Genomic DNA, 15,391 nt, shown 5'->3' with positions numbered 1-15,391 from the left:
TAAGCCCTGTTTTATTGCTGTTTATGGGAGGAAGTTTAYTTTTTCTAAATAAAAAGAACACTCAAGAAACAGGCTTTACGCTTCCAACGGGAAAGAAAACACTTTGCTTCTGCCAGCTGTTGTTGTTTTTCCTTACTGCTCTATTGTTTCCTCGTAGTGTGCTGYGACTCCTTTGTTTTCCTGAGGAAAACAAACTGTGTATGTGTGGAGAGGGCAGCTTCAATTAATGGAAGCAAACAGCGACTGCTTTGCTATTGTCTGTATGATGCTTTGATATTGTTTTGCAAATATTATTCCCACTCCAGTGGAAAGAATTGCTAACTGGGAGTTTGAAGACTGGAGAGGGGTTGTGGAGATTATTGGTCTTGTGGTAGATGGGGATATAGGTGCTGGATTTCAGTGTGTGTCATGGTACAAAGCAGAACTCAAGGAGATCATGAAGGCAGTAAGTAAGCAAGGATTTATACAGTGCAACAAAATTCTTCTTTTAAACTGTGGTCATTCTTGCTCCTTTTCTTTTTGTTCCACAAGCTTTAGAAATCTTGTTCCATTTTCCCCCCTTTAGCAACTTGTTGAAGTCCTAAGGACTCCCTTGTATTGCCTTTCCGTTCTATCTATTACGATAATCCTCTTGGATGTTGTCGTTGGGCATTAAAAAAACTATGGGGAGCGGAATAGAGTCTGGACACAAAGTTACTTCCTACATCAGACACGTTACTGCATCACTTAAAAACCATGATCTGTCTGCAGTGTGGTCACAGTTGGGTTTTCCTTGCAGGTCTGGAGAACAGATAAAAATGTACTTTAAACCAAGTCTGATGCTCTAGAGAATGTAAGCATAGCATGACTAATAGATCTTTGTATGCACTAGTTTGAACATTAGACGCTCCCCACATTTGCAGCTATTATTTTGGCTTTGCTAGCAAAGGACTCAACAGAAACAGAATTGGTGCTGAACAGAAACAGAATAGGCAGGTCTGCCCTGCCTATCTCCTTACCGTGCACAGAWCAGTAACACAAGGGGCAGGGTATCAAGCTGAGCTTTCACCATGCGTTGCTTGTCCTAGGAAGCCGTTTTTCTTGTAACCATCCCCCAGTGGTTTATCATCTTTGGAACTGGTTTTGGCTGGAAGTCCTTATCTCACTTGCTGAAATTCCTYTGCTTTTTTAGATTCAAACCCCTGGAACTGCAGGAAGTGGTTATGTTCCATTACAGCTAGCGGACCCCAGAGGGGCTTCTCTAACTGGGTTAGATTTGTTAGCCAGAGCATGTGGGTAACCTGCTYTAGCATGGTGGGGGCTCTGACTGCWTGTCCCTGTTAAACTGCTGTTTGCATCTGAATTAAAGTGGCAAGTGCCCTAAACGCTGGACTAGGGATTAGTCTGTCTCTGGCCTAACCAGAGACAAGACCGTCTTACCTGTGAAGTTTCTAAGGTGCAGCTGTTAAGAGAGGAAGCAAGATTTGCGTCAGTGGGTAGTTATGAGAAGTGCCTGAGCAGTTTGAAAAGTCCTCTGTCATAAGAATTTRCCCCACAAGGGATTGTGCATGTAAGAAATAAAAAYTAAGCTGTGCTGAATTAGGAAAGTTAGGGAGTGAGAGGAATCTCACTAAGACCTGATGACTGTTTGGGGTGTCCGAAAGACTTAAGTGTGGATTCTTAGAGTACTAGGAGTTAAGTCAGCTCCCTGTTCGTTCAGTGAAGGCCTAGCACACAAAAGGTCTCAACTGCCTTTCACATGTGATTTGTCTTGTTCTGCTATACTTAAGGCTGCAGTAGAGACTCTCAGTGATGTTGCTACTGAAGACTGTCAAGCTGTGATCCTTCTGCCTCTGTGAACTTCTGATTGGCCTTAGCAACAGGAATGTTACAAAAATATGTATGTATATATTTTTTWAAGCTTTTGAGCATGATTTAGCAATCCCAAACAAGCTAGCTGATAAACTGCAGCCTCCTAGTGTACCCTTACATGAGAATCACGTCAGCGTTGTGACTGGAGAGCAGTACACTGACGTGGATATGAACTTCTGTTTCCTTTGTGTAGGCTCTCAAAAAACTAACACGCTTGTTTGCTTTGATTATGCCTTTTTAAAGGGATGCAGACTGAAAAAGCAAGTTCTATTACCAGCTGTAAAYGTTGCCTTCTCCTCTTCGGCCAAAAATAAGTAGCACCTCTAATGGCTTAACAAACAATGTTAGAAGGGAAAAATATTTTTCTCTTGTGTTTACTTAGTGCTTTTTAGAGCTCTAAGTGCTGTCAGTGTCATTGTTTCCCTTTTATTGTCCTGTAATTTCCCTTCTTGTCCACGTGGGTCTTTCCCACAACAGAGGAGAGGAAAAACAAGTTCAAAAAATAGGAAAACACTATTGTAAAACCAAAGAAAGAGAGAGTCTGCCTGTGTTGTGGGCAGGTGGAAGGTCGTAACTCGTTTTCACACATAAAGCAGAGATGAAGGCGATAAGGACTCGTTAAACTTTCCGGCATTGGCTTAACTCATGGAAAAAGCAGACTCTTTGGCTAAATTTTTGTACTGCCCCAGCAGCAGCCTTTTGCTGATGGCTTTTCTGTCTCCTAGGACCAGATTGTCAGCAGCTGTAAACACCCATTTAGAGTTCAGCAGATGGAATTTCCAATGATTTTTAGCCTCTGAGAGGCACGTTGGCTGCAGTGCTTATTTTGAAAATCCAGTTCCACACATCAGTGCTGATAACTCATGAACTTGTTCCAAAGTTGCATCTATTTCTCCAGTGTCCCTRGGTGGGCCAACTCTGTTAAGACTCTCTTGAAGTTCTTAGATCTATTTGCTATGCTGTACAGAGGCCCATCAGTTAGCAGGCTGATGCTGAGTGAAAACAAACATTGGTTGGTTTTTTGGCTATGATGATCACAAAACAAGAAGCCCTCATTTCTCCTGCCTCTATATCTCTGAAATTTACATTCAGCTCTTATTTCTTCCTTCCTTCTTTTCTTCCCCTTCCCTCTGCTTGGTCTCCATTGGGATMCCTTTCCATTCCTGGAGTCATGTAGGGTGGGAGAGCAGAGACTTTGCTTGCTTCTTCCTGTGCTTAGTCTCCATCTGTCTGTTATTTGTTCCTTGATTATTTTGTGTTCAGGATCCCTCACATGCAGCTATTTCCCCTACAGATGCCTGGGACTTCTAGAAGTGCAGGGATCCTCATTTGGTTTCTTAGGCAGTCTTGGGCAATGACTTCTGGACTGCCTGTGAGGAAAACCTTGGGGTATGTTTTCATTTTGGCTCTCCCAGGGGAGCCCATGGATGTGGCAGCAGCCAGTCTGCTCTCTTCTGAAAAAAACAAAATTTTTGGCAGCAATTGTCCTTAAAATTGCTTTGCGAATCAGCTTTTTATTCTCTTCTGTATCGAAAAMGGTCTACCTTTCTCAACCAGGAGAAATTCAGGTCAGTAAGCCTATATTGTCCCCCTCTTTGCTCTCAGACTTACTTGGCAGAGGAAGACACCTCTGAGAAGATAGCTGAGGAGCTGAGATTATTATTTTAAAGTCTAGAAGCTGGGGAAAACTCCAGGRAGGAGGCAAGGTAGGGCAAGACACTGGAGATCTACAGCAGGAAGGAGCACTAGAATTCAAACTTTTACCTTTCACTGTAAGGCAGCTGGTTGTCTCCTTAACTCCTTGCATAGCCCTGAGGGCAACTTGGCAAAGCAGACAGCAAAGTCGAAATGCCCTTATTTGTAACACAAGACTTTCTGCAGGTTCTGTAGAAGCACAAAAAGTCCTAGTGGGTTTGGCTCAAACAGCCAAATTATCTTGTATAGGGCTGATCCAAACACTTACATTCTCACTTACTCTTGTTGCTCGTGTTCTTTGGCATTTGCAGATCAGGCTGTAAATAAGGTTTGGCCTAATCTCCCCTTTTTCCACTGGCTTTTAAAAGCTTAAAAATGAAGATCAAGATTCTTAAAAGTTCCTGAGGACTTAAAGACTGAGACAGGGAAGAATGGGTATGGTGGAACTAGCCAGCATCAGCTGGGATTGTTTCTCACTTTTGATACTTCATGAATCTGGTGCACTTGATGTTACAACAACTTCTCCTGTACGCTCTCCTAGAATAGCTCTGCATTAGTAGACAGATATTTCATCAGGAGCTGTGATGGCTGGTATGTTTTGCCTCTTGCTAAGTCAGGGGAGTCRAACAAGAAACTGTGCTTTCCCTATCTAACAAAGACAGTTTCAGTTTCCCAATCTGGGCAAAAGGCTTGCTCCTGTTCAGAAAAACACATCAACTGCAAAGTGTGGAGAGAAAAGATTTTATTTTTTATTTCATGTATTCAGGCTTCCTCTGAGGTAAAGAGCTCATCTTACGCAGACTTCTTACAATGATTGCTCATGCCTTGTCAGCTCTCCCCAGTCTCATTTGCTTGCGGTGGAACGAGAAGATCAGCATTCTGCTGGAAACAGCCTGTTAACGTATTTTGTTGAATTGTTACATGATAGTCTATTCCTTCTCRGGGTGGGAAAAGGCTGTATTTGCACACAGTATTTTTCTTACTGTCTGCAACACACACTCAGCATTCCCCTTAAGATGCCTAAAGAAAGGGTTTCCAGGTAGACTAGATGCTTGAGATTATTATCTAGAATGAATCCTTTGCCTTGAAGACTGCAGTATCTTGCTTARAATGGTAGCTGTGTAAACATGCAGCCTACACTTGATCTACAACTTAACTGTAGCTAAGGTAAGACAGAAATGACTAAAGATACCAGACTCACAAAAGATGTATTGAATTAAACCTCTAAAGTGAATTGAAACTTAAGCAGTCTAATTGCTAGCAGAAATGGCCTTCAGAAAGTGGGTGCTGCTCCTGTAGAAGATACCTTTCTTCTTGCTTAAGTATGTCTAGCTTCTGATGAGAGTATACATGGAAAAATATATTCTCGAGAAAGCTTTCCTTTGAAGAACTTTGAGCAGCCAGCCTTCTAAACAACTTAAAAAGGAATCTGTAAATATCTTGGAATAGGGAAGTGAGAAGATAAGATTATGTACGAGAAACATTCTTGACCTATAGAGAAATAAAGATAGGCATTGTCTGTGGATCTGATRGAAATAGGGAAGCAGGCACTTCTCAGAACAAGATGTACAACTAACTTTTAAAAATCCTTAAGAAAKGGACTGAAGTTTTCAGAGTAAACACTAGTTAAAGCTTACTTGATGATAAGAATGAAGTTACACATGAGCATATCATTTAATAAGTGTTAAAAGGCTTATCTCAACAAATCCATCAACAGCCTGGATCATAACCAATTTCTCTGTTCAGATTCTCTACCACATCATTTTCATTGAGTGCAAGCCATGCACTGTAACAGTAGCTGTCCAGTCAGTGCGTTGTAACCTGTCATCTGACCCAGCACAGGAAATAAAGACTAGATTTKTAACTAATACCTGTTCTTTGCTCACCCTAGTAAGAGGGAAGGATGCTTCTGGCCCTCATCCTGCTTGGAAATCAATGCTCTCTGAAGTGCTTATTTCTCTGAGGTGAAAATAGTAAGAGCACCTTCTCTTCTTTCTCCCCAGATTTATCTTAAAAGTTGAGTTGGAAAACAAAGGAAACTTGCAGAATCCAGGATGCAAAAATGAGCTGTATTGTCAACAGTACAGCTCACACTTGAGGTAGTGAAGGTAGTCCTTGATCTTAAGGGTTTGATCCCTGTTGTATGGAGCAGTAGCTTGTATTTTGTAGGAAATCTTTTATTCCAAGTTTCTTTAATTCAGGGTGTGTGTTCCTCACACATACATACCATGTTTTGGCTCAGGACTTTGAAMGGAAGAAGAATGTGTATGCCAAATCAGACCACACTCCTTAGGTTGGTGCTTCCTTCTGTGGAAGGGAGGAGGAGGGATAGAAAGGGAGGAAGGTTGGTCTTTTTTCAGATGAGGGCTGTGCTCCTTAGGTAACTTAATGCTTCTGAGAAATCCCACGCCAAGCCTGCATTGCAAGCTGTTACGGATTCAGGTATTAGACCCTACTTTAGCAATCCCCTAATTTGGAGGCTACTCTTCAGTACACCTAGTGTTGCATTTTAGTCTAAACCTGCAATTTGCTAATCAGAGAAGAATGTTAAGTAATACACACATACATACACTCAAAACTAAGATGTTTATTACATGCTAATTTTACCATATCAGTGCTGGCAGAGAGGACTCCTCTCTGTTGCTGTATAACCAGACGTATGCATAGTGGCTTGGCCTTCCTTCAGTCTCAGACGCATGCTGCGAGGTTGAAGGAGTCCCAGTCAGTGAATTGGTATCAATGTGCTGAACATCAATATGCTTACTTAGCAATGTAAACCTGCCCAAAGTTCAAAAAACGCAGGTGTGCAAAGAATTTCAGTATAGAGGACTTTTTGAAAGGATCTTGTTTGAGATTTAATCAATGTAACACACGTACTTCTTTCCTTAAAAGATCCTCACAAGCCTCTGAAAAAGGAATGTTGTCAAATTAACTTAGACACTTGGCTTCTGTCCTCACCATTGTTGTCACTGGCAGACATACTGAAATGATGCAGTATATTTAGAGGAGGCCAAATATATCCTCATTGGCGCGTAGAGGAAGTTTCCACAAAAGTCATACAAGAGAAAACACTGAGCGCAGAGATCTGTTCTGCTTTGTCCATGCAACGTTTAGCCAGATGGCTTATTCATGTGAGAAAATAAATAGTGCATTTCAATGCTTATCAGCTAAGAAAATAGGGCAGTGGTTGAATTTATAAGTATGAGGTACAGGAAAACATCCCATAGCCAAATGTGGTCTATAATAGTCCATCAACTCTTGCTATATTGCAGTTGTTATCTCTGTTTTTCTCTGTTTCATGGTGCGTAATCAGCTATCCTGTAACCAAAAGAAAATAGGCACTTATATGCTGGCAAAAAAAGAGTCAATAAAAGCACAAGGCTTTGGAAGAATTTTTTTTTTTTTTTTTTTTTTTAGCTGAGAGCAACAGAAATCTGACCAGTACCCTACTTTAGGTTGGACTTGTGCATTTACAAAAATGCTAGTTCTATTGAGCGCAATATTGAGCCCTGGACTACGTACTGCAAGGGTGCAACAGGACAGAATTCGATCAGATATCTAGTAGGCTATTTTAATGATTCTCAAATCTCAAAAAAAAAAGGTGCCTAACTTCTAAAAGCACATAGCGAGATGAAGACCCAAAGTCCAATTTACAATGTTAAAGTAAATAAAATTCACTCTGCTGTGCACAAAATAGATACCTATGGATGATTTGGCTTTTTTTTTTTTTTTTTTTTTAATATTGTGCAAGGAAGAAACAGCAAATTTGTAAGAAAAAGTGTCCTGAAATTCATAAAATAGCCACATGAGATCTCAGACTCTAGCAGATTTTAAATGGTCCTGGCTTTTTTTGCATCTCACCTCAGATTCTTGTCTTTCTGGGAGTGTTTCTATTCCATTGTGGTCCAGTATGTGTTGTGAGGCCTCGGTTTCTACGTCTATATCAGCCTGTATGCTGGGTTTTTCGTTCTCCCATTTTGCAAAGCCTTTGTTCTTCCCAGCTTTGCCATGGAACTTGGACTTCATTTTGGGGAAAGTATGGGAACCTGAATCACTCCAGCCTGGCTCATGCCACAGCGGTTCCGTCTGTGTCGCTTGGCTAGTGGTTGCCCTCTGTAGCCGCACTGAAATCTTCCGTGAAGAGCCAGTCACGAGAGTGATAGCTCTGCCATCGAGGTCCTGGTGTCCTGAGGCAACACTGGGAAATTCAAATACTTCATCCTGGACTGAAAGAGAAGGTGGAATTATTTAAGTATTCTACTTCTAGACTATTTAAAAAAGAAAAAAAAAGGGGGGGTTTAAGCCTGGTCCCAGGTTCCTGCTGGTTTTTTTGGGGGAGTTCTGGCAGGGGAGAAAGRAGGGAGGGATTTAAATGTTTAGAATAGAAGTCTGCTATTCAGTAATATTTATGCAAGGCTTTTAGTAGTTAAAGCTCTTTCAGGAGCAGGTCTTATATATCATAGTATATTAACTGCATGATGCTTTACAGAGGTGTTTTTCGCAAGCAGCTCTAGGGCACATAGAAGAGAAGGCAGCAATATCACTCTGCAGCAGAAAACTCTGAAGTAGGTTGCTCTTATTCCAGGTAACCCCTTACGTAAAGCAGTGCTATACATAAGCAATAGCTGTATGCTGCCTAGAAACTGATATTGGCCTTGGGCGCACAGATTTCCTTTTCCCTCTACCTGCATGCTGAGGGGATAAGGCAGAGCTAGAACTAATCCTCCAACCCTTGCACCTAAGTGACCTCCAAGGACAAGAAGCACTATTTCCCCAACTACAATTTTATTTCCCTTAATTATCATTTTATTTCAGCTATGATTGGGACACCAGTGTAGAGGAGAGGGAGCCTCAGGCAGGAGACTAAGGCTGTTGTTCCTCACTGTAGAAAGAGATGCAGTTAGAGCACCGAAGAACACAAACCACGGTGTATTTGGAAGTGCATGAGCTGCTCAGTGTGTTGGCAAAAAGGAAAAATTAAAAAGTGGCAGTGAGGACAGTGGATATTAAAAATGATCCCCAAAATGGTATAAAATATAAACAAAGGACTGTTCTCACCTGGAGGCAGAGATGGGCTGCTAGGCAGAGAGCCATGGTTACTGCCCACTGAGGTTCCCCTGGAAAATCTTCTGCAGGCGAGCACAAGCAGGTCTCTGCATTGCTTATGGCAGTTGGCACCGCAATCTGTAAAGAAAGGAATTGTCAAGACAGCAAAAGTGAAGCCACAGCTATAYGGTAATCCCTCAGGGCTGTTAGTGCATCCAGATACGAGCAGGGACTTTGGTGGAACAAACATTTTGACAGAAGGCATGAAGGTAGTTGTAAAAATGGATCATTTCTATGGCAGCCATTAGCRCAAATCTGGTAGTAGGAGGAAGATGATGCTACCAATGATTCTACCATCAGAAATGAGTGTAGAGGAATAGACCTAGAATTAGTGGCATGGTCCTGTGTATAAGTAAGTCTGTGAACAATATTTCTGCTCCCCTGCACCAGTCTCAAAACCGATTTGGCCCAGCAGGGCCTATTATTGTAAACTCACTTGGTTAAAAGACACTGCAGCTTCCAGACTCTGAGCCTCTGGAAGGGCAACTGCAGGTTAATGTGCTCAACAAGGAACATCACCACTGAGTTTAGCAGGACCTATTTTGCCCACCTGGGTAAAGCTTCCTGAGTTCCTGCACCCCTGGACATCATCACAAATACAATCATCACTAGGTACATTTATTTGAAGTATGACTGCAGTACCGATGTCATCTGTAAAATGGAGCCAACGAGTGAAAGATGGATGCCCTAAACATGGGCTGTGTCCTCTGTGTCCCTTGGCCTTGCTTGAAAATTTCCATCTCACTTGTGTCTCTTGCTGCTCCTTGGCTCTAGCATTTTGTTTTACAGAAAACACTGCATTTATAACTTTTGGCTAAAATTACAGTTCAGCTCAGGGAAGCAGTTCYAGTGTAATGGGAAGAGTTCTGGCTTCTCTTAGCAAGGCTATCCAATTTGTTCATTTGACTGCTACTGAAGTAGAAGTAACTGCCTTCTCTGATATGGTTTTTGTCTGCCCTGATTTTTTTTTAGGAAAAAAAAAAGAGAGAGAGAGAAAGAAGAAAGATTTTGCTTGGCRGTGGATAGCCTCTCTCATCCCCTGTAGATCACACCATCTAGCTTTATCTCATTATCCACAACACTGGGGTAAGTAGCAGAGCTGAACAGATGAGCTCCCCTGCTAGCACAACATCAGAGGTTCAGAACAGAAGATGCCAGCTCTCTGCTCAGAGGAACAATTCCATAACTGGTGCAGCACCCTAGCGCTGCCTGCATACACAGCAGCTGGCACTAATGAAGGACAGGCACTAATTGTGCCTGTTGACTGGCTTAAGAGCTGAGAGAGATGCTCAGCTCTTTTACTCCCAAGCACCAGGCTGCTGTTACAAGCAATGATGCAGGACAGGGCTCAACTTTCAGATCTCAAGTTGAGTTTACAGGGTTGCTGTGACAAAATTCTGCTTTCCTTCCTCCATTCTACCAGGAAAGGTGTAGACCACAACTAGCCCTTATACAGCTGCTTGGATGACAACAACTAGGAATAGGTGAGTTAAATATACTGGATAGTCATGGATGTTTCTCCCACCCAGCCTCCAGGAAGAGATAATCCTGGGTGAGAAAGGGAGACAGGAATACAATTTATCCTAAAAGACCATTTCTTCACCTTTCTGGCATAGTTAAAATCTCCTGGGAAGTACTGTGAGACTGAAGGAAAAGCATTTGCATACMAATGATTGTGAAGCCCTCAAGTGAACACTCCCCTGTGAATAAATGAGATGCAACTAGCATGGAAGATCACAGTGTTTCTCAGAGCTGAGCTACCTGAGAAACAAATAGATCCAGGATTTTAAAGCCAATGGGGACCACTGCAATGTTGCTTTTGATCTGACCTGCTTATACTGTACAAGTGCTACCTAAGCAATTAATGTTTTCTTGAAAGCAATCAACTGAGAAGGCAACTGAGAGTTCCAGGATTTTTTTTTTTTTTTTTTTTAAGTTGCACTTCTGCAGAAGACCTTGCAGTGAGATCTGCCAGGCAGCCAAGGAATTAAATATCTGTCTATTCCTTGCTCAGCCACTACCTCATTGAAAGGCCAGCTAGCCTTCACTACAGGCATGTGGACATGACAAAGACAGCACTGTCAGCACAGTTTTAATGACTGCAAATCTCAGGAGATAGGATATTTCAGGATATCCCCCTGTTAATGTAAAGGCATTTAGTCTTCTGAGATGCAAGTTCTTTAGTCAGACAAAGCAATGCCTCATGGAGTCAGCAGTTGTTTTAGACCATTTGCTCATAGAGCACCCAGTGGCAATGCACAGGTTATGTCCCCTAATGCRCTGAGATGCAGTGAGACTTCACGGGGCACCAGCAGTCACTGTTCACAGACAGTACCGAGTGTACAAGCAAAATTTGGCTGAACCGATGTCCTCTAGTTAAAAAAAAAAAAATAGTTGACTTATTTATGCTAAAGCCCACCACCTATATCTTGAAAATCCATGCAATATTTATTTACCTTTGCATTTGTAGCCTTGCTTGATTATACCCCAGAGCTGCAAAGAGAGACAAAAAATTGTCAAGGAATCAGAAAAGAAAACCAGAAGGAAAACAAGGTCACAATGAGGAAGTAGCAATGGCTACAAAAGCACAAACAGGATACAACTGCTCTTAACATCCTTCCTGTTAGGCATCCCTCCCCTCTCTTGTTGTGATAAGACTTGTGTGGCTTCCCCCTTATTTCTGTTACCTACAGTGGAACTAACAGCRGCAGAGAGCCATGATACCTGCTTCCAGGAACAGACCAAAAAAAAAAAAATGCTATCACAAACACCGAGACCAGCAGAAAGCGTTCTGCTTCTAGGCTCACTGTTAGGTTGGGGGGGGAGAGGGGCCGGAGGGAGAGGATTTCCAGTATATACCCATACCTATATACAGTATATATGCAGTCTCCACATCTACCCATTCTCCACTTGGATGGCCCATAYCATATAAGCATGGCAGGATAAAATACCCCTGGGGATAAAAATGAGGTTCTTGGTTCCCATGCTGGCCACCAGCACATCCACCTTTGGCAAGCCGATGTGTCCTCCTGACTTTTTCCCTCTAAAAAAAATGTTTGAAGACTGAAACAAGCAAAGAACCATTAAATTTCATCTGCGCCTCCTCCCAGAAGCTGTTCTTGCCAAAATATGTTAACAACTGAATGCTAGACTTCCAGGAGGCAGTGTGTGAGGTCCCACTTTTGGGAAGATTTTATTGCAACATTAGCAGAAAGTAGGAAAAAAGGTATCCTAGCAAATTGTTATCGCTATACTTAGAGGCAGGTATAACTGCAACCACAATATTACAGAAACTTGATGTAGTTTCAGAGAGGGAGAAAGACAGGAGGGACAGTTTTGCTAGACCTAGTATTAAAGCAAAAAGATGGGGCAMACTGCAGTGTTTCAGCAAGGAATTAATATTTAAAAGCCACAGCAGCAGCTCCAAAGGGAAGCCAGCAGGAAGCAAGGAGGAGGAGGGTGGCAGARAGCACTTTTACTGAGCCTGGATGCATATCAAACATTATCAGGGAGGTTGAGCAAATCCAGGCAGTCAAAACTGCACATGGCTCCTCACCATATTTTAAGAACTCATGCATAGTATGTTGAGTGAACGTGGTGATTAAAGAAGTGTTCAAAAGTAAGAGCAAGAGAATACTCAGAACATAGAYGAAAGAGTAAAAGAAAACAGAAAAAGAAGATGGAGGGGGAAAAAGCCATACACAGCAAAAAGAATTTGCAAGGGAAAAAGAGAGGCTTGGAGAGAGAGCAAAACAGATTAAACAAGGTAGAAGAAAGGTAAATAAAAGAACAGAAGTGACAACAGTAGAAGACAMGTCCATAGAAAGCCTGCTACTTGCTCTTTTCTTGTTAATATGGTACATACACACAGTGAATTGCAATGGTCAGGCAGCAAAACTGGAACCCCCCGCACCTCTCAGAAAAGGAGCTGCAGAGCTGTCACTGCTCAACTTTTTGAATAATTTTCCCAGCTCTCTGTCAGAATCACCTTAAGAGATTCTGATGCTCATTTCTGTCATTTAAGCTCTAAACTGTTTCCACTGAAGAGCATTTTCTTACTTGCTCAGCTCCGTACCTTGCTCTTGCTCAGATTTGGCACCCTTATCATGGTTACACACAGCAGAGAAAATATAGCTCAAGTACCATGTCATGAATTCTGGCCTAAAGCTCTGAACCCATCTGATACAGCTTTGCTACAAACTAGCTTGAGTCAGCTGTATGGTAAGAGGATCTGCACAAATTCAGATTATACAGCTCAAAGGGATTGCTGGTAACCTACCCTGACACCTAACACAACTCAAGCTGTAGGAGGGAACTTTGACCAGCAATGGACATATCAATTTTGCACTGCCTACTGGCATTAGATTTTTAGTTTGACCTTTAAAGTTCATATCATCTTAATAATAGATATCTCACTGGATCCTGCTGACATTCCACTATCATTTCCATTCATCCTGCCGCACCATTAGTGCACATCATTTTGACTGTGAATCATTGCATCAGTTTGAAGTTAAGCTGCCACCCATGGATGAACAGCCCTGAAATTTAGAACAAGCACTCAGCAAATTTTGCAGCTGGTTCATGTCCTATCAGCCCAGCTCATCCATGGAACAATGCCAATAAATTCAGTGAGTTCACAGGAAAAATGACCTTATTTCCATTTCCTGTACAACTCCTTGCTCATTTTTATTCTTGCACTGGATGTAATCAGGGAGATATGAGATATTCAGTAATGGCCAATTAGCAAATAGATGCAGAAGAAAAATATCTAGCAGATATCAGTATGCTCTTCAGGTCCTGCTTTGCTATGGAAGCCTTCCAAAAATGAACTAAGTGTCACGAACGCAATGACATCTTCCTGAAGCTGCAGGCAGCCTGAAACAATAGGCTCAGGCAAATTATCTCCATTACCCCATTAATATGCTTGAACTGTCAGCTCAAAAGCCCGAGAGCAAGTTTCTGAATCAGAATTAGCTACGTCACATCCCAGGTTTTTGCAGTTTTAACGGAAATAGGTGAAATTCCTTCTTCTGAAAAAAAAATATGGACTTGATTAACAGTTGCTATAAAGGAGAAAAGGCAGAGCAAGGAACACAGGAATCAGAACAATATAGATGTGCAGCAAAAGAAACAAGTTGAAGATGGGAAAATGCATAAGGGTAGAAACAGTGCTGATCTGAAAGGAGGGCCGACTTTTGCACTGAATAGTGCTGTTACTGTTGTTCTCATCCATCATCAAATATTTCTTAGCAGTGGCAAAGGTCATTCAATACAAGCTGATGATTTTGCCATTGATATCATTGCCAGATCTGCACTGGATAGTAGAGACTACATTCTGAATTTATACACTATATATGAGCCACAGATAAGAAGAGAACACAAGCCTCTTCCCTGAAGGAGACTGACAGTCCTATTTATTGCTCTAGCTCTGCAAATGTGGACATCTGCTTTCAGCAGGGGGTGTTCAGCAGGCTGTACTTCACACTAAAGTAAATTAACAATGCCTTTTCCTTTACTATACCTGGTTTGAAGTGGGAAAGATGGAAGAGGTTTACAAGCAATAAAAAAAGTTAAAAAAACCCTGTGGTTTGCCAACTCTACATAGAGCACTTTAATAAATGTTAGCTTGTAACTTATGACTGAGAGAAAAAGCAAACAAAAAATTAATTAAAAAATTCTTATGTTATAGAACTGCTGGAAGCACTGAACTTTTTGACTAATTAGGAGATCTGTTAATTCAATAGATAAAGGATTAAGGCTGTTACGGACACTGCAGAGAATTATGACCATAGCTACGTTGCCCTGTGTAATTTCCTGAAGAAGAGCTGCTTTTGCTTCATCTACAGACGCTCATTTTTCCTTGAGCTTGTTTAGATGTGAAATCAAACCAAATGAAAGAACTTAAGATAAATCAAGTAATGCCATTCATACAGTTTTTAATATCCTTTGGCTGATACAATTTTATTTTTTTCCCTGCAAAAGAAAGCCTTCCAAATGCAAGTATTGAGGAGCCACAGAAACAAAACTGGATAGTACAGGTACAACATGAGTAAATGTTCTCTGCTTCTGAATGCAAGGAGGTATTAGGCCAGGCTGAAGGAARTGTGGAACCAGTTTCACTCTGTCTACATTAAAATATTAAGAATTTGTGTGTGAGATTTACTAAAAACATACTTACAAATCCTGCACAGTGCTCACAGAAAGTTGGTTTAAGATAGGTCATCTCCTGAAAGTTATGAATAAACCCTGGTCCCATCTTGCACTGGAACTGTGATTTAGCCCTCAGAAAGTAAGCCATCATTTCTTCTTTGCTTATAAGACCATCTCTGTTAGGAAAAAAAGCAGAGTAAATCYATTACTGCTCAAAACACTGAACACTTCAGGATTTTCCATTGCAAAAAGCACACAGTGCACAAAACATGTTCTTTGAAAGACCACCAGGCCTCACTGTGGTGCCATCAAAAGCCAGTGACAAAGCCTGAGGTTCCAATCATATTTTTAAGTAAGTACTCTACTCATAATAGTTTAGGCAAGCTTTCTTACACACACACACACACATATGATCGCCACCAGGGCTGCACACCTCTCTAATGAGCCTTACAGAGCAGAGAGATTTTTCTGATACAACAATTCACCCAGTAGTAACCAGGTTCAGCATATCTTTAAAGCTAAAGGAAATAGTCTCCATTGCAGACGTAGATAATATTTTAGTGCTGTAGTGAAAGGCAGCATTTAAAGC

At 41.5% G+C, this 15,391-nt stretch overlaps 1 protein-coding gene across 1 annotated transcript in view; it reads right to left on the bottom strand.

Annotated features, from left to right (window-relative positions):
* Positions 1–6,118: 6,118 nt before the first annotated feature.
* Positions 6,119–15,391, bottom strand: part of RASGRP3 (RAS guanyl releasing protein 3) — a 32,366-nt gene continuing 23,093 nt past the window's right edge. Inside the window, exons 10-14 of the mRNA XM_085301187.1 lie at positions 14,831–14,978; positions 11,109–11,145; positions 8,605–8,730; positions 7,408–7,772; positions 6,119–6,864 (exon numbers count right to left, since the gene is read on the bottom strand). Of these exons, the coding sequence (XP_085157313.1) occupies positions 6,856–6,864; positions 7,408–7,772; positions 8,605–8,730; positions 11,109–11,145; positions 14,831–14,978 (685 nt within the window). The 3' untranslated portion in view covers positions 6,119–6,855. The remainder of the gene's footprint in view (positions 6,865–7,407; positions 7,773–8,604; positions 8,731–11,108; positions 11,146–14,830; positions 14,979–15,391) is intronic.

Source organism: Rhea americana, unplaced genomic scaffold (genome assembly GCF_003343005.1).
Source record: "Rhea americana isolate MKP2758 unplaced genomic scaffold, rheAme1 scaffold_173, whole genome shotgun sequence".
Taxonomy (NCBI): Eukaryota; Metazoa; Chordata; class Aves; order Rheiformes; family Rheidae; genus Rhea; species Rhea americana.
This window is presented reverse-complemented; position numbering and strand designations above follow the sequence as displayed.